General features: G+C 25.2%; 1 protein-coding gene across 5 annotated transcripts in view; it reads right to left on the bottom strand.

Moving 5' to 3' along the window:
* LOC145835821 (uncharacterized) overlaps positions 1 to 25706 on the bottom strand; it is a 57108-nt gene that overhangs the window by 8952 nt on the left and 22450 nt on the right. For 4 of the 5 annotated variants that reach the window (XR_014369867.1, XM_082943549.1, XM_082943547.1 and 1 more), the window contains 19 exons: positions 25130 to 25309; positions 23121 to 23162; positions 21932 to 22009; positions 21557 to 21664; positions 21183 to 21350; positions 21018 to 21113; positions 20248 to 20316; positions 17756 to 17845; positions 17007 to 17318; positions 16765 to 16830; positions 14827 to 15046; positions 12980 to 13081; positions 12312 to 12419; positions 10311 to 10440; positions 9675 to 9859; positions 5732 to 5855; positions 4642 to 4698; positions 2285 to 2488; positions 677 to 823 (listed from right to left, as the gene is read on the bottom strand). Coding sequence is in view for 4 of the 5 variants with exons in the window: in XM_082943549.1 (XP_082799675.1) it covers positions 677 to 823; positions 2285 to 2488; positions 4642 to 4698; positions 5732 to 5855; positions 9675 to 9859; positions 10311 to 10440; positions 12312 to 12419; positions 12980 to 13081; positions 14827 to 15046; positions 16765 to 16830; positions 17007 to 17318; positions 17756 to 17845; positions 20248 to 20316; positions 21018 to 21113; positions 21183 to 21350; positions 21557 to 21664; positions 21932 to 22009; positions 23121 to 23162; positions 25130 to 25309 (2486 nt within the window). In the remaining variant the exon portion in view is untranslated. The remainder of the gene's footprint in view (positions 1 to 676; positions 824 to 2284; positions 2489 to 4641; positions 4699 to 5731; positions 5856 to 9674; positions 9860 to 10310; positions 10441 to 12311; positions 12420 to 12979; positions 13082 to 14826; positions 15047 to 16764; positions 16831 to 17006; positions 17319 to 17755; positions 17846 to 20247; positions 20317 to 21017; positions 21114 to 21182; positions 21351 to 21556; positions 21665 to 21931; positions 22010 to 23120; positions 23163 to 25129; positions 25310 to 25706) is intronic. The other variant, XM_082943550.1, reaches the window with a different exon arrangement.

Raw genomic sequence — 25706 nt, 5'->3', positions numbered from 1 at the left:
CACATACAGGGTTCCACTTGTTTTTTTAAAAATTTTTCCAAATTTCTTCCAGGTTTTTAAAAGTACACATTTATGGGTCTATTTTTAGTTAAAAGTTAAGTCTAAGGTAAGAAACTGTGTTAAATAGTATAAAAACATTTAAAAGATAATGTAAAGCTACTTTAAATATATTTTTTAATAAAAAAAAAACTTAATGATAACAAAAAATTTTTATTTATATGATAGATTTTTTTAAGTCAAATCGAAATTTTACTACTGAACATGTGAAAATTGTTAAAATTCCAGGTTTTTTTAGTGATTTTTGTTCACAATTCCAGGTTTTTCTAGGTTTTTTTCAAAATTTCTCAAATTCCAGGTTTTTTCAGGTTATTTTTGCCTAAATTGTCGATATCCAGGTTTTTCAAGGTTTCCAGGTAAAGTGGCAACCCTGCACATAATAAAACAAAAGATTGACTGAACATCAAAATAATTTATAGTTTTATTTAAAATTACTTTTATGTCGAATATTTTAAAAAGAGAAAAATTAGTCGAGTTTTCCAAAATTACAAAACTAGTAAGAGTGAGCGGCGATATCAAAACAACAATAATAACATACATGATCTTATATTGTTAATATACGTACTTTTAATTGCACATTACCCTGATTGAAATTGCTAAAAAGCTGACACAAACAAACCTCCTCGACTTTTGCAGTATGCGAAATAGGAGCGGAAGGACATCTGTATGATTGCAGTTGTATTGTAGAATCATTTTCCCGGTAGTTAATTATTTTGTAATTTTCCAAATCCTTTGCACTGTTCACTCTTCTGAAAGGACTGCGAATCTTTTGAAAATATGTTTTAATTTGTAACTCCTTATTTTATTCTTTATTGGTTTTTGAATGAGGGAGTAAATATAAACTTTAAAATGTACATACTTTAATTTTTTACTTCTTTATTATAAACTAAAATTTTAAGCATACACCATTTTAACAAAACTACTTTTAGTATGTAAAGTATTTAAATTATAGAGAACGTATTGAAACTTTTTTTAAATTAATAAAAGTAGTTTGAAAGTTAATCAATATATTTTTTTTTAGTTATAACAATATATTACAAAGCCAAAATTGAAGAAACGTAAAAATGCAATTTAATTTTCTCTGACTTTCTTTGAAAAATCAAAAATAAAATTTTGTATGCTTATTTGAACTTCTGAGTGAGTTTATGATTTTCTGCTTTTAACCATAATTATTACTTGAGTGAATTTAATTTAAGTAAAAAAATAATGTTATTTTTGTAAAATTCAGAAATCAATATATTTATTTCACGCCTTATATTTCGTTGTGTAATCGTATGACACTAAATATTTAAGACTTGTAACCTGTAATTAAACATTAAATGGCTAAAGCTTATTTATATTCACGAATATTTCTTTTAGTTTCGAAATCTGTTTTTAAAACTTGACTAAAAATATTATTTTGAAGATTTTTGTCAGGTTTTGGGCAATTTTTGTTCTGCCAAAAATAAAGTATACAAAATGTATCAATATCGGGTTACAAATTTGATATACCTTTTACTTATCAAGTTATTTTAAAATAAGAAATCGCAGAAAAAATTATAACAAAAAAGTTCCAAAATTTATAACAACTATAGATGTTTAAAGTAATTTATGATATAATTTACTGACTTAAAAACATGTCTTCTATAACTTTTTATCTATACTGATCATTTGGAAAACTCTAAATAAAAACAAAAAAAGTTGTATACACAATATTTAAGAATTTTAAATTTAGTCCGTTAATACAATAACAAAATTAAAAGCTTTTCATAAACTAAAATTCAATTGACAACCATTTTAGTTATAATTTATCATTTTAATGTAAAACTATTGGATATAGTACACTTTCAGTAGTTGTAAAAACGAGTAATTTAACTATATCTAGCTATTAGCAAAGTACATTTTAAGTCTTTTCTACACTATTCAGTAGCTTTCTACTAATTTATACGTTAATTATTAATTAATTTACACTTAAATTTAAAGTAAATCTTTAAACATATAATACTTTTAACACAGCTCCAATTTTCAAAATATAACAGTGTTACAAAACTAGCAGCACCAATTTAACTTCTATACGTATATTTTGAAGTCACATTTTATAGAAATAAAGGTTGTACGTTACGAAACACAAACACTAGTGTTTTTTTAAATTTATTTCACAGATGATAAAAATCATAAACCATTTTACTATCGTAAATTTTTGAACCTTAGTTTCAGTGATTAGACTAAACGGAACGTAAAAACGTACTTTTGGAGTGGAAGTGATGTTTTTGAGATGAGGCGAAGACATTTTAAAAGTGTCTCTATAGAAATCCATCCATTTATCGACTACCCTTCTTGCTTGATTGCGCATATCGGCTAATTCGTCCAAACTGGGTTGGTCTAACTCAAATCTCTTCGTTGTACTGAACTTCAACTCTTTTTTAATTTCTTCAAATTTCGACTTTCTTCCCTATTTTTATTTTTATAAGTATAAACAGCCAGATCAAGAAAACCATAAATATTTTTGAGATCTTAAATAAAAAAACAAATTTTTTTTAAATAAATTTTATATAAGCCAAGTATAAAAAATAAAATAAAATTATTTTTATTAATTTCTCAATCTCAAAATAAAGTTTTTTTTTTTCTAACATATGCATTTGTATTATACTCAACATAAATACTATTCATTGTCTTTAAAACCTTTACATCAGGGTTTCCCAAACTTTTTTTTCAAATTGCCCACTTTAAAAAATTAAAAAAGCTATTGCCCCAAAAAAACCTAAGTTTTTATTTTTATTTTTGCTCTTCATCTGCAACTCCAAAATATCTAGTACAAGTTTCAAAATTACTAATACTAATAAAAACACCTAAGACCTTTTTTTTGCTCTTCATCTGCAACTCAAGAATGTCTAGTCTAGATTTAAAAATTTTTAAATTGCCCCCCAACTTACTAAAATTGCCTCAGGGGCGATATAGCCCACTTTGGGAAACCCTGCTTTACATAAATCACTAGTTTAAAGCTTCATTAATGTTTTCATTTAGTTGTTCATCAGAAAAGGTTTGCTAAAGCCTAAACTAGTAAGTATGGTATAAAAGTTTGTTAAAATTGTTAAAAATAGTTACGTAAAAAAGAAATATGTAAAACAAGTCCGTTATAAGATTATAATTTTTAAATTTAGTCATTTTCTACCGACTAAAAGATAAGTTTAAAATAGAATTGTTAGACTTGAAAAATTTGAAGTTATTGAATATTCACTTTAAAACTGAGTTTAAAAGTAAAGATTACAAAAACACACACTGTTTATACAGTTATACACATATAGTTGTTTATATATTATTGCCGTTTTTCGCTCAAGATAAATTTTGAATCTGCTATTGATGTAGTTATCAGCACAACGAGGATTGTTGAGAAAGTTTTCATGAATGGATGATTGTTCATATTTGTGATTATCGTCAAAAATAAACCTTTTTAGCTTTTGTGATACATGCTGTTCTCGTCTGATATAGAAACGTATACATGGAATTTTAGCAATGAAAACTAAAAACGTTGCGTTGATTAATTCGTGTGCAGTTGTAGCATCAGCAACTGTTCCATTAATCGGACAGTTAGTGTGATAAACAAAACGTAACGAAACACAATTAAGCTTGATTTAATAGCTAGTGAAGCTCGTCTTGTTCACCTTATTGAGTTATCACCCATGTAAGAATGACTGTGGTATACTGGGCAAGGATGTTGACCAAAAACAAGTAAACTATTCACCTTGGTCATAGTTGCTTTAGTTGTCTGCGTAATAACTTTTAAAGAATAGCCTATAGATGAGAAAATTTTGCAAGTATTATCAACTTTTTGTAAAAAAAAAACAAATTGTGCAGATTTTAAGTGCCGTGTTTGAAATGCATTGGAAAGTCTTTAAACTTTATATAGTTGGCCAAAAGGAATTCTAAAAATGTAATTTACTAGCAGATTTAAAATTTTACCTAGAGCGAGAAACACTTACCGCTTCTCAGTTCTAGAAACCCCATTCACAAGAACTCCGGCCAACAGTCTACAAACAACTAAATAAGTATAAAAAGTATGTTTTTGGAATAAATTAGTTTTAAATTTAGTATCAAAGTACATCTATCATAACCTTAAATTTTTTAAGTCTATCAAAATCTTTCTTAAACTTAACTTTAAATTGGTAAAGAAAAACTAAATTCAAAGCTAGAATCTGAACACAAACTTGTTTTACATTTGACTTTTTATGGTGTAAACACTTTTAACAAACTTAAAAATTAATAAATTAAAAAATTCAGTGATCTATGTATAATTTTTTAAACAAAATTTAGTACTAAGAAAAGACTTCATTGTCGATTATACCTTTTCTTTAAAGCCCTATTTAGATACGTGTTTAAAAAACATTTAATTATATTTTTTACCTTTTTTTTTTAATCTATTCAGGCTATAATAAGATATATTGTTGCATTAAAAAAAAACACAATATTAACTTCGTATGTAAATTTAATTTAAACTGATTATTTTTTATCTAAAACTGTTATAGCTACCTGCAACTAAGCAAGTTAACTAAGTTAAGCAAAGTTAAATATTGTTAAATTTAATTAAAAAAAGTATTTTGTACTAACTGTTTTTTTCATGGCGGACTTGATTTTTCTTTTTCTTTTTGTCTGCTTTTCTGTTGACTGTAGAAATGATATGTAGATAAGATTTTAGATACTATCTATCTTTATATAAAAATAATTTTGATTTTTCATTACATAAACTAGTTTGAATAATATGTTTATACCAATATAAGTTTTAAAGGTACCACCAAGATTAAAACTTGGCCCTCCTGTTTCTTTATAGGCGCTTAACCAACTAAGTCATAGCGCCACACGATCAAAAAAAATTATTTGAAAAAAGAAAGTTATTCGGGCTTATTCAAATGTAATTTAGCTTAAGACAATTATACTAAAATTGTTATTTGTATTGATTCTAGTATCAAAAATTAAAAATTAAGTCTTAAATCAAAAATTCATCTTTATAAACATTAAGTATACAGGGTTGCCACTCGTTTTTTCAAATTTTTTCAAGGTTTTCCAAATTTCTTCAAGGTTTCTAAAAGTACACTTTTTTGGGTTAATTTTTAGTTTTAAGTTAATTTCTATTTAAGAAAATGTGTTAAATAGTATAAAGATATTAAGATACTGTTAAGTTACATTAAATGTGTTTTATATTAAAAAAATTTTGATGATGACAAAAAATCTTAATTATATAATAGATTTTTTGTGTCAAATCAAATTTTACAACTGAAAATGTTAAAATTATTAAAAACTCCAGGTTTTTTCAAAACTTCTCGAATTCCAGGTTTTTCCAGGTTATTTTAGCTTAAATTGTCAAATTCCAGGTTTTTCCGGGTTTCCAGGTAAAGTGGCAACCCTGGTATAGTAAATTAACTGTTTACTTTTTCAAAATTTAAAACATCCTATTTTTTCCGTAACATATTTTCTTTAATTAAAATTCATTCAAGTATGATTTTATAGTAGTAATAATACTACTGAGCACAACTCACTTTTTAACGTTTTACTACAAAATTTTACTAAATTACTAATCAAAAATATATAAAATAGCTCAAACAAGACTGATCGTTATTTTGTGACACTAATTCTTTACTTAAACAAATTTACAGGGTGTTTGAGAGAAAACTATATTTTGAAATTTAGTTTAAAGGCTCACTTTATTTTCTTGTTTCAAATTTGCATGAGAACCAATTTGAATTTTAACGCATTCCCTTTCACAAGTGAAAAACAACACAATATCATGCTTGCCAGATATTTTGAAGTGCATTTCCTTATTCAACCTTCATATTAAACACTGATTAAGTAATTATAGTTTTATATTTTAATATATGACCAGTGTCATGTTCTAATTAAACTTGATACTGCTGTGGTTTTATAGTTACGAAAAAACTAATTAAACTATATGAGTAAACTAATAAACAAAAATTTATATTCAAAAATTTAGTTGATATGCAATTTATACTCTAAAGTTTATTTTAGTATTCTACATACTTCTCATTGTCATTTTACTTCGGACTAATGCATTAATCAAACCATTTTTTTTAATTATTCGGTTGTGCTTGTTTTATCTTAATTTTTATTTTTGGAATATTCAAGGATTTATTTTTAAAATCTTGAATACTACTTTTTGAAATTTCATTATTTTCTACAAAGACATTTTTCTATTAAATTTACTTGCAATAATTTTTCAAAAACTTTTAAATCAAAAATAATAAAACTTACTAATATGAAGAGAAATTGAACAATTATTTTTGTAAGTGTAGAGTTTTAAGTACATCACTAAGGCAAACATTTAAAATAAAATAAAAACATGTACACATACATCATATTAATCAGTATGAATATGACTTAGAGCAGTTTTTACCAAAGTAGGCGCTATTGCGGTTTTGGGGATTTAAGTAATGGTAACGGACTAACGGTAGTACTTGAAAAACTTTTGGTTTGATTTTGAAGAACAATATTGATTTCTAGTAGAAGACGTTTTTGCCTTCCATAAAGAACCTTTTGAACTCAATAACTTGCAGAACATGGACGTGAGTTTTTCCCTAGTCCCTTGCATTTATATATATATATATATATAACTTGACATAAGTTATGGTAGCTTATCTGTGGTTTTTGTAAACTTTAGTTGTTTGATTAGTTAGATGAAACATCAATTTTTGCACCGAACATTTGTAATATTCAATTCTTACGTCTTAATGTTTTTTGTTTTTTTGTAGAACTTTTGCATCTCTGTTTACCAAAGTGCTTTTCATTTTAAATTGAACTAGCTGATGATTAAAGCATTTAGCTTATGAAAAATATGTACTAGAATTTTTAAAATCGTATTTTTCTAATGAACTCTATATATATATAAAATAAGGTTATTATTCAAATTTGAACACCTTCTTCTGAGACCACTTAAAGGGCTTTTAAATAATTTATTTAAATGCACGATTTTAAAAATACTGGAACTGTTACCTGCCGTATCTGTCCTGGTATCCATTTTCTTCTTATTCGAGCGAGTCGTGATTTGTTGTAATGACAATGTTTTAAATTTATTCTTATCCTTATTATGATTTTTAGACATATACAATTTTAATTGAAGTAGGGTTAAGCTAAAATATATATTTTTTTTAGTTATGAAATTTATTTACAAAATTATAAGAGAAATAAGTGCATGCAAAAACTACAACACGTGATTGAAAAGTACATACAATAGACTAACAGTTTTCTCAAATTTATACTAACTATCGCCAAACAATTGTAGTGAATTTCCGAACTCTTAGTTACTTATGCGTTGATAGCAACTAATGATTTAATATCTTGAGTGATTGATTCTCCACGACGTTAATTCCCACAGTTTATAACAATGTTCAGCGACGGATGGTTTTTAGAACTGCCTTTTTTAAGAAAACGCGCTGATTTTATACTAATTCAAACGAAGTTTTACTCCTTATATAAAAATATGTTTGTTTTTTTAATACTGGAAGCACGTCACGAAATCTGCGTAAAACATTTTACAACATCCGCTTTTAAACAAATTTATCGAGCGTTCACCACGACAGAACATATGTTTCATAAAGACAAAAAAGATTGTCTTTAATCTTCAGCCAGTTCAAATTTAAATTAAAATGCACTTTAGTAAAGATGCAAAAGTTTACAAAAACAATATGACATAAGAATTGAACATAGTACATTACAAATATTCAGTACAAAAATCGATCTACAATCTAACTAATAAAACAATTAAAATTTACAAAAACAACAGTTAAGTGACTATAAAATACTTCAAAATTTGTTGTATTTTAAGAGGAGCTTTTTCATATGTTGACAAGACGATATGAATTCACTCCTCTTATTTAAACAACCTTCCTTTTTTAACGCATACATAACGGCTGTTGATTCTTTTAAGCACAGCCTACAAACAGGGTTGTTACCATCTGCTATTGGCTGTGCTCTTTTCACCTCCCAAGTTAATTTAAAATCAATATATTTATTACGACATAAGAGAAAACCCAATTTATAAAACTTAAAACATTAAAAATTAATACTATAACAACCCTTTTATCCAAGTTAGAGTAAACTTTACAAACACTAAAGACTAGCTGAAATTATCTGATAATTCTGAGTAGCTTAAGAAAGAATCAAACTGTTAAAACTTAATAGCTAAGCGTAAAAAATATAGCAAAAATAGCATCTGTCAAGACAAAATGTTGTAGTTTGATAACTATTGGTAGTGGTAAAAGTAAAATTAAAGATTATTTGTTGCCTTATAATGCGCTATTATTTCCTAAACCTCGAAAACATCTAGACAACTCTTGTTTATTTTTGGATGTAAAAAAAAAATATTTTATGTTCTTAAAGACTTGGAAATATACATTTCTGAGAATTAATACCATCATATTAACTATATACACTGAAATACAGCAGTATCATCCTACCAAATACTGAAAAGTTTTAAACCTAATTCAATTACCACTTTGTCATAATTATTCATACTATATGTTCGTTCTAAGCTGTAGTTCAACACTCCACTTTGGTCCCCCTATCTTAAAAGGTTGTTAACAAAACTGAAACAACATTACGAAAAGTCTCACGTTTAATATTCAATCGTTGCAACATATCTAATATATCATTTAAAGCTAGATTTACTAAACTTGGCTCGAAGTCTATGGAATAAAGAAGATGGAATTATGATTTGATAACTCTTTTTAAAACTGTAAACATAAAGTATCTTTTGTCCATTTTTTTATTTTTCTCAATAAAAAATTATTACAAAGAAGCGATAAGAAAATAATATGCAAAAATGATTTTTCAAACAGCCAGTAGCAAAGTTCTTTTTCCATATTATAATAGATTTTGTGGTATAAATTACCAAATAAAGTAATTTTGTGTGAAACAGTAGATAATTTTCGTTAAAAACTTTAAAGATTCATCTAAAAATTTGTTAATAAAGTTCAGTAAATCAAAAAAAATCTTAACAACAAAAAAATTATCTATAAAAAACTTATTTTTATCTTTATTAACTATTGCTAATGTCTAAAAATATTACAAGTTATTTTTCCCTACGCCTCATCCTAAGAGTATTTAATAGCTTTATTAACTTAGTTTAAAACTTTTTTTTTTGAAATTTCAAGCATCTTAACCTTTTGACTAATTAACTTTGTAGTTTATTTAAATTAAATTTATTATATATCTAGATATAATACTTATAAATTAATTTTGCCTTAAAATGTTATGCTCGTTTTGTACAATAAGTTTAAATTAAATAAAAAACTATGTTTTGAGTTTTTCTTTTTGAGTATTTTATTTTGCATTTATGTCTTATCTTTGATGCCCGAGTCTAACGTTGCACAATAAACCACAATAACAAAAACATTAGTAATAATAAATTTATTAAAAAAAAACAAAAATACTTTGACATTTCACAAGAAAGGATTAAAAACTTAATTGTAAACAACAAAAATATAAAACAACTATTAATTTTTTTAAATATCTAAGATGGTTTATGGAAAAAAAATACAGTTTTTGTGCAATTACATATCAAAACAAACTTATTACGTATCTTTTAAAAATACTTAAATTGTTAATAAAAAATAATGATTAATATTGCTAACCTGTAAATCAGCGGTTTTTCCAACACTTGGTCGTTGTTAGCAGGCCATAGCCAACTTTTGTTCTCCTCTTTACCTTCACTAACAATTTTTTTATCATATGTTTCGTCATAAGGATCTTGTTTTATTAGACCGCCCTCTTCATTTAGTATGAGGCCGAGCGACCCGTTTTTGCGATAACAACAAGACTGTAAGAAAAATTCTGATTATACTGTTAATAGAAAAAAAAAACTACTTCTTAATTAACTACATAGTAAACTAAAAGTGATAAGACAAGTTAGATTTTTATTTATTTTATATGTAAACGTATAAAAACAAACAAACAGAACTAATTTTTTTGTGCATCATTTATGAACATATTTAAATAAGTACAGATACCCGTGGAAATAATTAAATGCTTTTCTAATTACTAAAAACAACTTATTTTGTTAAAAGCTAATAAATTTCTATAAACTATTTGCAAATCTATTAAATATTTTTTGAAAGTTCCGAAAATGAAAAAATGGAACTAATAAAAACAATATAAACAATAATTTGTAAAATAAACGAAAGCTTTTATTTTTTACTTAACAAATTTAAAACTTCAACGCAAAAAAAGCAGCTTACAAAATATTTTGTTACAAACAAAGCACCACAAACTTTTCCATTTGGAGAAAATGTAGCCAAACAAGTTCTTTGTTGGTCTCTATCAAAGCAGTTAACATACAATTGGTGAGGATTAGCAATCACAGGACTCGCAACTATTGCAACATTTTCACTTTTTGGGTAACTACATCATAAAACAGTTTTAATGCGTTAAAAAATGACTCTGATTTTTAAAAGTGTTACATTTTTTAAAAGTTTATAGGGTAATACAAATATATGCCTAGCAGAGGTATAACATTAGAAAGTAATAAAATAAAACAATTTTCAGCAAAAATTCTAAAATAGTATGTGAACAATGTAAAATCTGTAAGTTTCAAAAGGTGAAACCTCCATTAGACGATAGTTGCTTTATTACAAATTTTGAACATAATAATAAAATTAGTGTTAATTGACCACTATCTGATGATTTATATTTTTTGGAGGGGTAGCTGTCTAATTTGCACGAGGGGATAAAATTGGGGTGCACGACTATTCAAATTCGGACAACTCAAATTCTTGAAAAAATATTGAAACGGCCACAAATAAAAAAGTTATGTATATTTGTCAAAAACAAAAAATACATATGTAGGTTATATTAATATCTACAAGCCGTTTTTTTTTTCTTTTCGAAAAAAGTTAAACAATTTTTGAGATATGGCCTAAATAAAGTAAAAATACAGTTATTTTTAGTAATTTTAAAATATTTTGAAAAGTATTTAAGATTTTGCAAAAAAGAAATAGAGGCTTATAAATAATAATAAGATCTACATATGTATTTTTTTTTTTTAATTCAAAACACTTACTGAGATATAGTCTTTTAATTATTTTTTTAAGAATCTGAACTGTCGGAATTTGAGTTGTCCGTATTTAAATTGTCATGTAACCACAAAATTGCACGAGTGCACAAAATTGCGCGAATATACTTTTGCACGAGGGCATAAAATTACACGAAGATACTTTTGCGCGAAGACACTTTTGCACAAGCAGACAATTTTGCACTGGTTATTTTTTTTTACTATCACTGTTACCTCTAACCCTAACCATCGGTCATAAGTTTTTCATTTTTTTATTCATTTATTTTTACTATCATTGTTACCCCTAATCCTTGGTCAGTAATTTTTATTTCTTCTATTTTTTATTATATATGTTTTTTTCTATTTATGTTTTATTTAAATTTTTTTTCTGTATTTTTAAATCTCGTGCAAAAATGTAAATCGTGCAAAATTGACACTTGGTGCAAAATCGTCATCAAGCAATTTTTGTACTTCGTCAATTTTGTTCACTCGCGCAATTTTGTTCTCGTGCAATTTTGTTTTCGTGCAATTTTGTTTTCGTCCAATTTAGACCCGTTTCCGCTTTAAGAGTATGTTGTTTTGTATATAAATATTTTGATAGATCCAATCGCATTAATAAAAAAGAAAAACACACAATTATCAAACTTCGTTTGACAGAAGTTTAACTGGTATAGTAATAAATAAGAGATAAAACGGAAAACTTTCTGCAACAAATAAAATGTTATTTCGGTGAAGCGAAGAAGACTTGTCAAATTTTCAAGTTAAAGCGATTTAAATTGCAGCTAAAAAAAAAAAGTGACAACTTAATAGAAGACTACTTTTCATATTGTTAAGTACAAGGCAAATAGACGACATGAGATATAGCTTACCTTATTGAGACCCAATATTATTTCTGATCGCTAATAAAGTTATAAAACTTATTCATTTAAGTTTTTTTAGTAATACATTGATCTTTATAGTTTTTAGATAACAAACAACGTTAATAATTTTTTATTCGAATCCAACTTTTTTTTTTAAATACAAAGCAAAACAACTTCAACACTGGATATTAAACAAACATGAAACAAACAACATATTGTATCTGGTAGTGACCCTGATATCAACATTTTGCATTAAACAGTTAAACAACAACTCTAGTTGATTTCATGACAGAAAAGTTTATCGTAAGGAACAACAATTAAAAAATATAATATATAACACAGTTTAGTCAATATTAACTCACTGTACTGTAACTGAACCATCAGCTAATTGAATCATTAACTTGTCGCTGTTTTCTTCACTGGTCAATTTCAATAAATCAGACTTGTATGTTCCTTTACCTGGTTTTCTTCTAATATTTTTAATTCACTTTTATAAACTTATTTTACGAAACATTCTAAATTAAATAATAACTAAAATTCTTAAACATAAAATTTTAAACTTATTTATGTTATCAAAAGAAAATGATTAAAAAATCTTGCCATGAAAACTAATTATACAAAAAAACTAATGAACAATTACTATATTTATGTAAACAGAAAAATAAAAAATTGTAGTAAATAATGTTTGAGCTTTTACAAACACAAACTAAATTTAAAAACTTAAGACGCTCAAAAAAATTATAATACAAATAACAACTTTAAGATAAAACAATAAGTTACAAATATCTTTTAATTTAAAAACTTTTAGACATTTTTAGCAAGCTACATTTGTTAAAAAAATATGAAACCAAACAATTAAATTGCATAAAACATAAACATATTTTTTTCTTAAATGTTAAGGATCACTCTAAACTTGTTTAGCTATTTTTAGTTAAAAATAGTTAAAAATCAAATATGGGCACAACTTTTTAAATTTTTACAATAAGTTATATTGTAACTCTTAAAGCTTTACGAATAAATTGTGGCTTACTGGTAATATTTCATTAGTTGTTCCCTTCTACTATCGCCATAATACCGAACAAAAGTCTTTCTTGTGTGATTATTTTTCTTTGCTAACTCTTGTTCAAGCTCTCTAAAAAAGTTATTTGTAAAACTACAGTATAAAAAATCATAAAAAAAGACCTTAAAAAAATAAATATTTGTATAAGTATTTACCTAGTTTAACTATGTTTTGTATTACAGACTTTATCATTCTTGTAATTAGTTTGTGAATAAACTCAACCAAGAAAGATATATTTATTTAATATTGTAATTATAATTATATTAAAAAAATTAATTATTTTAATACCATCAATATATTCACTTGTATATTACAAAAATCATTAAATAACTACTTATCATTAAAGAACTTTTAAAATTTATCATAAAATATCTTTCGATTAATTTTTTTCAGAACTGTAAAATAGAACATAACAAAATACAAAAACTATTTTTATAAAAAACATTTCAACTATAAATCTGACACACTATTAATTAGCATGGTTGCCACTCATCTAGCTGAGAAAAATTTCCTGACTTTTCCTGACTTTTTCCTGACTTTTTACCAAAATTTTCCTGACTTTTCTAAATCAAACTCTTAAATTAAACTTAATCTAAAATACATAATCTAACACTTGAAACTATATAAAACTTTCAATCTAATTTAAATACAGGTTAAAAACAACAGTTTTTTGCTGAATTCTATCATCAAACTTCCAGTACATCACTTAAACCATCTGTGTATGATTGATGTTTGTAATAAACAGCTCTATCAGCAAAATACTTGTATTATTACCTTAAAAACACAGCTTGTCTGAAAAAAGACACAAATTTTTAGCATTTACTAGCATGAATGTATCTAGATAAACTAACGACATATAAGGAACTTTGTCATCTATATATTTTTCAAAAATATAAAGATGTAAAGTATACACATTAACTTGTTACATAAAATACTAAACTAACTGCTTAGTTATAAAGAACTCAATTATTTACTTAAACAAAAAACACTTTGATTCTAAAATTATGCTAGATAAACTTTTGTGTATATACCACAGTTTCACTATGGAAGTGTCCTTGCTAAAGACCATCAATACTAAAAATCTTACAAAATCTGCTTGTTCAAGTAGGGTACTTGTTTAATATGTTAATATAAAATTATTGCAATTTTATAAAGAATATTTTTCTAATTTATACCAGATGAAGGCATTGGAAATAAAATTAAATATTTTTGTAAATTTCTAGGAAAATTTTGGAATTTTTTTCTGACTTTAAAGGTCTTTTAATTGATTTTTACCATTTGAAGACTATGGAAAACAAGGAATTTTGTAAATTTAAACTGACAAAATCTGACTTTATTTTTTAAATTTTATCAAATTTCCTGACTTTTCCTGACTTTTTTTCAAAACCCCCCATTTTTTCCTGACTTTTCCTGACTTTTGTGATTTTTTTAAATTTTTCCTGACTTTTCCTGATTTCCTGACTTTTCCTGACCGAGTGGCAACCCTGAATTAGTTAGTATACAGCACTGAAGCATATTTTCTTTTTTGAAACTTATATGACTAGTTGTCATTCTTAAATTCACTAGATTGTTTCCTTATTTAAATTTTTTAATTATAACAACATGAACTTAAAGTTATCAAATTTAAGATAAACAATTAAATTGCATGATATAGAAACAAAACTTCTTCTAAAACGTTAAGGATCACTTTAACTGTATTTATCCTATCTATATTTAATTTAAAATGTTATCAATGTGGATACTTTTAGGATAATTTTCAAAAATTTAAAGTTTTAAAGAATTACTTGGTTTTATTCTAAAAAAAAACTGTGACAAACTTTTTCTTGACAAGTCCATTTATTTTTTCGGAGAGCCACCGAGCAACTTTTTTCTGCCTCTTTTGCACCTCTGCCTCCTTTTCTGAACTCGCTTTATTTTGTTCCGGCAGCACCCACAAACCCTTGCTTGCGTCCACCGGTGGTAATTTAACGTTTTCGGACAGCTTCTTGCCATCCAGGGGATCTCTTGTGAGTGAGAAGTTTATGGAAGATCGAGTAACTGTTAATAACTTGCATAGTAATAAAAATTACAAAATCGGAATACTTAGTACTAAAAATTAAAAAAAAAAGTTATGTAAACGAAGTACAGTAGGTTGTATAAAAAACAATACTTGTTGCAAACTAAACTTGTTGCAAAAGTAAGTAAATTTTACTTAATAAAATTTTGCTTGTTTTCCTGTGTTTAACTTTTAATACCTTATTAGCTACATACTAACTTTAAAGACTTATAGTAGAAGCAGCTCCCCTACAGCGCTAATACTTAATTTATATTTAATTAATTTTAAAGATACTTATTAGTTTTTAGTTAACTAAAGGGTTTATTGTTCAACTAAACGCATTACAAAAGTTTAAACAACTCAACAGTAGCTCAATAAATATCTACAAAAAAGTTAAAAAAAGTATAACTAGAGCTAAAATAATAGTTTCAAAGTCTTTTTCAATAGAGCTTTAAGATAAAAATAAATACAAAAATGTTAAAATAATATTGAAAAATTAAAAATAATATTTATAAAACAACATTTTTATACAAAGTAAGTGTTCTTTAAAAAATATAACTCCAAAAATCAAATAAAAAGTAATAATTTATATCTAAAAAAGAGTTTAAATTATTTTTCTAAAAATCAAAATTTAACTAAATTTACTAGTTCAGGCCAATTCAGACTACGAATATTGAAATTGTTATAATAACTTTAAGGGGTTAGACCTCAAAAAAAAAATTCAAGAAAATGAAAATTGTATATTAAGTTATAATCTTTAAGATTATGATAGTAAAAAGCATTTTAGAAATATATATTCAATAGAGAAAATATAAAAACATCAAAAAAATCATACTTTAGTGAGCTTAAAACTTCTTTTTCACACGTAAATTTTAAAAAATTTGAAGATAAAAACTATTACAGACGGTTTAATTAATAAGATTATGATATTTAGAAAAAAAGAAAATTAAGGATATAATTTACAATAAATCAAAATTTGAATAATTGCGCAATTAGTTTTGTTGACTACAACTTTAAATTTATATTTCTAAAGTTCATCCCTAACAAGGTATGTGGAAGCCAACATCAAAATTTAAGATAAATATAGTATAGTATAAAAAAATACTTGGTATAAGATTATTCATTCAGACTTAACAATAAGTTTTGAGTATATATTTTTTTTCAGAATTTAGTAAAAACTACTATCAAGCTTTGTCCTTGGTGAGCATTAGTAACTTTTCTAAAATTAAAATTTTAGCATATTTTTTGTAATGAACAAGGTTGCCAAAAGGTTCTTTATAAATATTTCTCAGATTTTCTGATTTCTTCCGCGTTTTTGAAAGTACAAGTTTTTTTTTACATTTTTAGTATAAAATCAAATTTAAGGTAAAAAACTGTCTTAGATAGTATAAATATATTGGAAAGATACTGTAATGATACTTTAAGTGTTTTTTTGATAAATATAACTCTTAATGATACAAAAAAACTATATTATGTTTAATACATTTTTCATGTTTTTAAGAATTTTATTATTTTCGAGATTTTAAGCGATTTTTGTTCAACACCAGGTTCTTCAAGTTTTTATTTTTTCAAAATTTCTCAAATTCCAGGTTTTTCTATGATTCCAGGTTTTTTGGCTTGATTGAACTTAACTTAAAAAATTTGTTTAAAAATAAGTATCTGTTAAATAGAAATATATTGTAATTTTTTTAAATATTTTAATTTATAATATTTTTCTTACCGTCATTGCTTCTACTACGAAACGATGATATCATAGAAAGTTTACGAAATGATCTTTGGGTTGCATCTGTAAAAAATGCACAAGTTATTTTTTTGCTATATTTATCGTAAAAACTAAGCTGTATTTCTGAACTTATAACTAACATAACATTAACCTCTTGAAACATATATCAAAGAACAACTACCAAGAACTTTCTTAACAAAAAATATCTGTAAATGGTCTTAATCAAAAACGCAAACTGCCTCTATTAAAACTCTTTTTTGCTGTTGGGTAAGTATTTTTCTTTTCCCCTTTATCATTATGTTCTACAAACGCTTTTAAGTCGTACTTCACTGCCATATGGGCAACCTTTTTCACCATTTGCTTCTGCAAATTTCTGTAAAGCTTCTTATACTTCTGCACATAATACTCCGGCTTGCTCAATTTTGCGTAGGTCCTATTGATCCTGATGAAACTACTCTTGCGCCTTCTTTTCTTACTTTTTCGCTTTTTTTCTGTCGAGCTTTGCTCGACCGCCCATTTCTTTTTTAACTCGATTATTTTCTTATCTAAAACTGTTATTTAAGTTTATTACATATTTTGAAGTTTAGGAATTCAGTCAGTAAATATGTTTGTTTTGTTTAAATAAAGTAGCTTTTTTATTTATATCATTTACTAAATTCAATGGTATATTTTTAGTAAGTATATTAACTTAATGCTAATACTATATACAGTACCAAACTTTAATTACTTATAATAAACTTTTTTTTACGTACTTGGGAGTAAGCTAGATAATTCACTTAGTTTTATTAAAAAACATACATGAAATATACTTATTTTCTTTATTTACTTAGGGGTTGAAATAATTTTTTTGTAATTGTACTTTTTATTATATTTACAACTTTTCACAAGTGTATTTGTAAAACAAAACTACAAAAGGTAGTAATTTTTTTATTTAATTCCTGGTATGCAGATTATTTTAATAAACAGTTCATTTAATTTTGTTACGTACCACTAAAATTATTTATCAGCTCTTTACTTCCCATCTCCCTTGTATTAACATTTACCGTATCGTAGCTGTTTCTACTCTCGCTTTCTTTGACTGTTAAATATATATTAAAAATAACAACCAAAATAATAAAACAAGTTGCATAACACTGCAAAAAACAAAAACGCATAAATATTTTAATCAGAATCTTTTCATAAAAAAATCAGGCCCTATAACTATATGCCTAAGAAAAAAGTTAAAAACACTAACTGTTTATAAAATTTAACTTTTAAGACAAGAAATACATTACATTCTTAAAAACAAAAAGTCTTTCAAAACCATTTGCAACTTAAAATCGCTAAAACTTTCACCCTAATAAAAATAATATTTTTTAAATAGCTTTTCGAATTGTACTCAGACTGTTGCTCAAGATTAAATGAAATGTAGATTGTTTGGAAGAATATAAAATTTTAAACTGTTTATGACGTAAGTATAAAAGGCTATAAAAATGCAACCAGTATAAAATTCATTTCAAAAATAATTTATCGTCAATAAACCTATTTTTCTATATGCAGCTACTCGTGTGTTAATTTTTTTTTACTAATAACATCGATTCTAACAGGGTTGCCTAAGATTTTTTGAACATTTTTTCCAGGTTTTTGAATGAACAGTTTTTTTTTTGTACAAAACTAAATTTAAGGTTAAAAATGTCTTATATAGTATAAAAATATACTGTAATGTGTTTTGTAATAAAAATAAATAAATGATACAATTATATTCTATTGTAAATTATAGATTTTTTGTATATCAAAATCTCATTATTATACATGTAAAATTGCTTAAAATTCCAGGTTTTTCCAGGACTTTTGTTCAATATTCAAGGTTTTCCAGGATTCCAGGTTTTTTGGCAACCCTGTTATAAGCTATAGAGCTCACCTCAAGCACATCTCGTAAGAAATTTAGAATTATTCAAACAATAATATTAAATTAAGAAAATATTGATTGAGTTTTGACACGGTATACATTCATGCTCAAAAATAGTGTCTTTTTCTTTATAATCAGCAAATCTTCGAAACATTTGACGCAATGTCTCTTCAATGTAGGAGATGCTTTGGTCTACAGAGCAGATAACTTGAATATGACATTTACATCAAACATTTCTAAATACTTGCTATAATATTAGAGTAGTTATATCAATTTTTAGTGGGGTATGCTGGTATAAATTAAACATTGTGTTTTTTTAAAACAGTTTTTATTGGTTTTTGATTTCTTAACAAATAACTTCCTAAATAGATAGTTGTAAAATACGAACATTGATCGATGGATTTTCATCAATATTTTTTGGTTTGAAAGTTAAGTTGTTCATTTCATTGGTTTCAAAAAACAATATTTCAGTCCGTATAAGTTGTACGAACTAATAAAATTGTTTTTTCAAGGTTTATAGCTTTATAGCTTATAATCGATGCTAACCGTAAAAGAAAAACCGAAGTTAAACACACAAATAGTTGCAAATAGAAAGATAACTTAATTTATTACATATTTAAATTATTTTATTTAAAAATTTTAGTTTAAACTGCTTGTTTTCTTATAACTTTGTATCAATTTTAATATTATTCCAAACATTTTTACATATTATTTAACTTTGTCAAAGAATTCGTGTAAAACTCGAAATCTTTTAATATTAAAGTATTTTAAATAAAAATATAGTTATTTTATGTTTGAAATGGTTGTTGAATACAACAAAAACCATTCCGAAAATAGAACTATTGAATTTAATTGTTTCAAAATAAAGTTTTAAAATTTTTTAACTAAAATTTTAGTTGAAGATGAATTTTTCTATAGTTAACTACAAAGAATTAGGTTGTGGAATTTAATACAATTTAAGTTTTAGTTTTAAAAACAACTTAGTTCAAAAATTTATTAGAATTATTTTGAAGGAACGAGTCAAATATGCACGAAGGAAGACTTTTGCTTGACGGGGAATTTTAGCACAAAGACACTTTTGCACGAAAAATTGATAAATAAATTAGATAAATAAAAAAACAAAACATATATCAATAAAAATTAAAAAAAAAAAAAAAGTTACTGATCGAGGGTAAGGGTTAGTGGTAACAGTGAAAATAAGAAAATATTAAAAATAAAAAAAGTAGAAAAAATATAAAACAAATAAACAAACAAAAATTTTAAAAAGAAAGTTACTGACCGAGAGTATGGGTTAGGGGTAACAGTAATAAACAAAAATAATTAACAAAAATTATTAATTAAACTATTAAAATCAAGAGAATAAAAAATAAATTATAAAAAAAAATATATTTACCGACCGAGGGTGAGTATTAGGGGTAATAGTGATAGTATAAAAAAAAAATAATTAATTATGTCAATAAAATCAAATAATTATTAATTTTTTAACCGGTGCAAAAATGTCTTCGTGCATATTTGATCCTTCTTGATTTTAGACTCCTACCAATTTTAAACAATCAAAAGAAAAAACCCTTTAAAAACAAATATCGACTAACTCAAAGATACAGTACTTTCACCTTGTAATAAATCCAATATGCTTGCTTGAAAATCACTGTACTCTTTTTCTGTAAATTAAATATTTAGATCAGTAATTCTTAACATGGGGTAAACTTACCCCTAGGGATAAACTCTTTTGGTTTGGGGGGGAAAATTTTCTTTATTACAAGTTATGTAAATTAATGTTTATTTATTGTCTTTTTCATTTGAAAAAATAGTTTTCAACTGTAATTTTTAAATGTTAATTAAACTCTTTAAATTTATTACAACTTTTTGTAAATTTAACAAGCTGAAGCTTTAATAAAATCCTGTTTTATCAAAACTAATAAAAATTTATTCTGTTAGGGGTTGATTTAGTAATAACCATTTATAAAAGGGTAAATTGTGAAAAAAAAAGGTTAAGAACCGCTGATTTAGATAAACTTGAAAGTTTTGATATAAAACGTAGTTAAAAAAATTCTTTTTTTTTCGAGTATATAAAGAGAGAGCTTATATTTTTAACTACAACCAAATTAATATCTTATCTTTATAACAACTAAAATAATTTGTATAAACTTTATAGGTAAAAACTAAGTAAGAATATTGTTTGCAAACACATATACTAGTAGCATAAAAATGTTAGTAACATCTTTAATATCAAACTTACTTCAAAAATATAGTTTTTGTAATAACAAAATCTAATTATTTTAACTATTACATTAAATTATTAGAAGAACTAACTTTAGACCAACTATTTTAAATTTAAATTTTTATATAAAGCTTCTATTACCAGCTTCGACAGACTGTATTACACCACCATATATTTTCAAATGACTTTCTTTTTTTTCGTGACTGTTTTGTAGTGCCTGTAGAGATCTTATTTGCTCTGTTAGAATTTGGTCGTTTAATAACAGAAGTCTACAATTTGAAAAAAAAAAAAGAGGTTATATCTCACTTCTAAGTTCTACAGACTTTTTTCGCCAAGATTTAGCTTCTATCATTAGATTTTGATCATTGCTGGCTTTATTTGCAGCTAAGAAAACATTTTTCAAATCTTCTTTAGCAACATCGAAACTTTTTTTATTGTGATAGGTCCGTCTTTTTACAGGTTTTTCATCTTGGACTGTATATAAACATATATTTTTTGATCACTCTTTATAAATAAAAAAAGTATAACTTAATGGTGACAAATTATATACACCTAAATATTATTTTTTACAAATATCTAATTATATAAAAACACTAATTCAAATACTTGATTAACATATAAATAAACTTTCAATTTTAAATATGAAAGTTTTACAGGTTATAATAGAGGCTGAAAAAGACCTGTGTACACCAGCGGAACAGAATCTCTTCTAGCATCTATTTCGTCGTATAATGGCATGGATATTGAAGGTTTTAGAGGCGATTGCTCGTTATTTAATCCAAGGAAATCTAGATTTAGTAAGAAAAATTAAACTGTCAATTTTAACTTTTTTATGCTAGTTAGACAACTTCACAGAGTAAAAATGGTTAATAGAGTTAAAAAGTTTTCCTTTTTGAAATTATAAATTTAGTATAACAAATAGTTAAAGGAACTAAAGTTACTTTAAATTAATAATAAAAATCAAAAATACAAAATCCAGAAATTTTTATACTAAATAAAACTTAAAAAGCATACTATTCATTTTTTCTTTTAAGTGTTCGACTATAAAAACTTACTTTTTCCTTGAGACTTTTTAGTATTTCTTTCAAAATAACGATTTAGCACATGTGGAGTTGACCTCGATACAAATACTTCTGCATTTTAAATATTTTGTTAAAATCTTTCATAAAAACTTTAATTAAATACAAAGACATAATGTTCAAAAACATTTAATCAAAATAATATTATACATTATAAAAATATGATAAAGCAATAAAAATAGACCTTAAGTATTTTCATACAATAACATTTTAATAAATTTGTGACTAAAAAGTAATATATCAAACAAACCTTATACATACTTAGGGTAAAATAGTGAAACTCTCCTCTTATATAAATATGAGTGTGTTTTAGGTAGTTGAAATATTAAATTAAATGCAACTGGTATGAAATTTAATGTTATATCTTTTTTTAGTGTTCTTCTAACAAAGTTATACTTATTTCAATTTTTAAACAATTCTGATGGACTATGTGTGGCTTTTTGAGTTTTTAAAAAAAGGAAACCAAGACAAAAGTATTCTATTTTGTTACTAAAACTGTTATAATTTTGGCATCGCATACTTTTATTAAAAGATTTTTCAAATATAACTTATTTATGTTTGCCGACAGGAAATATTTGTGTTTAAATTTAATATAATTAAGAATTAGTAAGACATGAAGCAAAGAACATTAAGAAAAAATTCTCTAAATTTTACATTATCTAAAAATATTACAACTTTTTTCTAACTAGGTTACATTCTTGCGTTTAAGATAGGTGTAATACTTTTTGGTATTGCATGCTATTGAAATTATATGAAGATGACTAATTTTCATTCATAAAGTCTATTATTCAAAAACAATATGGACAACATATGCTTTAAAGCAGCGGTTCTTAATCTTTTTTTCGTTTTTTACTCCTTTTTGGAAGATTATTACCAAATTTACCCTCAATATACAAAATATTATTTAATTTGAGGAAAAATGATAGATTTTTTGAACTTAAAGGTTATTAAATCTAAAAAATAGTAAAATTTAAAGAGTTTATTTAATTTTAAAAAAATTACAGTTACACATTAACTTATAAATTAAAATAACAATTAAAATCATTGATTTTAAAAACTTGTAATAACGAAAATTTACCCCTAATACAAGTTAATTTACCCCCAGGGGTAAATTTAGCTTAAGAATAGCTGCTTTAAAGAGTGCAGAAACTAGATATAGACTAACCATGATTGCTGATGACTTTATGCTGATTTGGTGTTTTGATTTCTAAAAATGTATATGTCATTCAAAAAAAAACAATCAAAACTTTATTATACAGAGTTGCCAAAGGTTCTTTGAAATTTTTTCTGCAGGTATGCTGAAATTCTTCAAAATACTTTTTTAATAAGTTTTTTGAATAATTTTTAGTAAAAAAATTAATTGGAGGTAAAAAACTGACTTAAATAGTATTACAATAAGGAAAAGATAGTGTAAAACTATTGATACAAAAAAAAATTGATAGATTTCTCGTATTTTAACGAAATTTCATTACTCTAAATGTAAAAAATAGTTTAAAACTTCAGGTGTATCCAGGTGTTTTAGTGATTTTTGTTCAAAATTTCAGGTTATTCAAGGTTTCTTTTTGCCTAAATTGTCAAATTCAAGGTTTTTTGACAACCCTGATTTAACGTTCTTAAAAACATATGAAACTTTTTGTACACACATTTTATTATTTGATTTTGCAAACTTTTTTCTACTACAGTTCGAACTTTAAAATTTTGTATAAATTCAATAATAGTTCAGTTATGCTTATTAATTAAAACGTTTGTTAAAAACTAGTATATAGTTATTGCTACTAAATATGCAAATTAAATCTATTAAGGACATAGGGGAGGTCCAACTTGTTTTTTACGAGTTGATCTTACTTTGTAGAGTTTTAACTGAGCTATCAAAAATTTTTAGCCGGTTAAAAAATTAAAAGCAACTTTTGAGATATAAGTGATCAAAGCCGGCAAGTTTAATAGGTTCATATGGAAGGCGCAAACCAAAAACGCGAAAAAGGACTTTTTCACTAAAAATATTTCTTCTCCTTCATTTATTGACCTATCTTCTTCAAATTTTCACATAAAGTTCACTACTACTATCTAAATCAATTCAAAAGAGTATTTTTATAACTTTGAAATATAAAAAAATATATTAAACAAACCGGAAACAGGTCAAATATGCACAAAGACATTTTTGCACGAAGGGACACTTTTTCACGAAGACATTTTTGTACGGAGGGTCACTTTTGCACGAAGGATCATTTTAGCACAAGAGTAAAAAATAAATACAACGATAAAATTAAAAAAAAAATTAAGAATAAAACTAGAAAACTAACAAAGAGATAAACTAATAGATAAACAAAAGAGAAGAAAAATAATTTACTGACCGAGGGTAAGGGTTAGGGGTAACGATGAGAATAAAAATAAAACAAACAAAACTAATAAAACTTATTAAGAAAAAAACAAGAAAATAAAAAAAACAAAAACAAATTTTTAAAAACAAAAAAAAAGTTACTGAACGAGGCTAAGGTCTAGGAGTAACAGTAATAGTAAAAATAAAAAATAATAAAATAATTAATCAATAGAAATAAAATAATGAGCCAACAAAAAAAGTAGAAAGAAAGTTACCGACCGAGGGTAAGGGGTTACAGTGAGTGATAGTAATAATAAAAAATCAAATCCTATAAAAAAGTTTAAGAAATTTCAAAAGTATCTTCCTCCAAAAGTTTCTTTGTGCAAAAGTGACCCCTTGTGTAAAATTGACGCCATGCAAAAGTGACCCTTCGTGAAAAACTGTCTCTTTTTGCATATTCGACACCTACCCAAAAAAAACCACATATTTTTTATAATCTAAAATATCAGTTTTAAAATATTTTTTTAAATCGCAACATTCACAGTTTTATAAATTAAAAAAACTTTTCCTAAAAATTTTAGGTCTCTAGCTAAAAAAATAGAAAAAATATATTTTTAGTGAATTTTTCAAACTTCCGAGAAAATTGACTATAAAAAAATTGCGGTCTATACGTTCGTATAGAATTTTTTATAAAAACACCTATTTCTCAAAAACTAACTAATTCTTCTATATTTTATAAATTTGACATATAGTTTATACTTTGACCAATCTTAAGTTTAGTAAAAAAATGTTGAACCCCCCCCCATGCCCTTTAGTAAAAAAAACTTTAAGATTACTAATAGTCAAACAAATGTAACCATCAACAACTAATAATGGTAAGTTCTGCGAGGACTTTTCTCCAATTGAAAGACTTTTGCGACCATAAGACTTTTGCGATCCAACCTTATCTAAGGTAATTATAGGATTCTTAGTCTTTGACCTAGAACTGACAACTTTTTCACCTTTTTTTAACGTTTTCAAGACATCCTCAGCAATTTCTATACAAAATAAAAACATACACTTCAATGAGTTTTTAAGATTGTTTTTATAAGAACTTCTGCTTAAAATATAATTTTAATACTGTTAACTAAAAGGTTTTAAGTTGCACCATTATTTTTACTAGACTATTTGTCGTACAATAGCTGCTTTAACAAAAATGTTATTCGAGAAAAACAACTTTTACTTTTTGAATTAAATTAAGTATATATTTATTATATGATTATATAAAAACAATAGGTTTATAAGACCGTTTCGTATATGAGATATATAAGCTCATAAACAACAGTAAAGCTAAAGTTTATAAACAATGTTTATCAGAAATTTAGAATTTGAAAATTATTATATTAACTTAAATGAACTACAACGTAGTAATCATGAAGGTTTTCTTACAGTAAG

Source organism: Thalia democratica, chromosome 5 (genome assembly GCF_965202585.1).
Source record: "Thalia democratica chromosome 5, ktThaDemo2.hap1.1, whole genome shotgun sequence".
In the NCBI taxonomy this organism is placed as follows: Eukaryota; Metazoa; Chordata; class Thaliacea; order Salpida; family Salpidae; genus Thalia; species Thalia democratica.
This window is presented reverse-complemented; position numbering and strand designations above follow the sequence as displayed.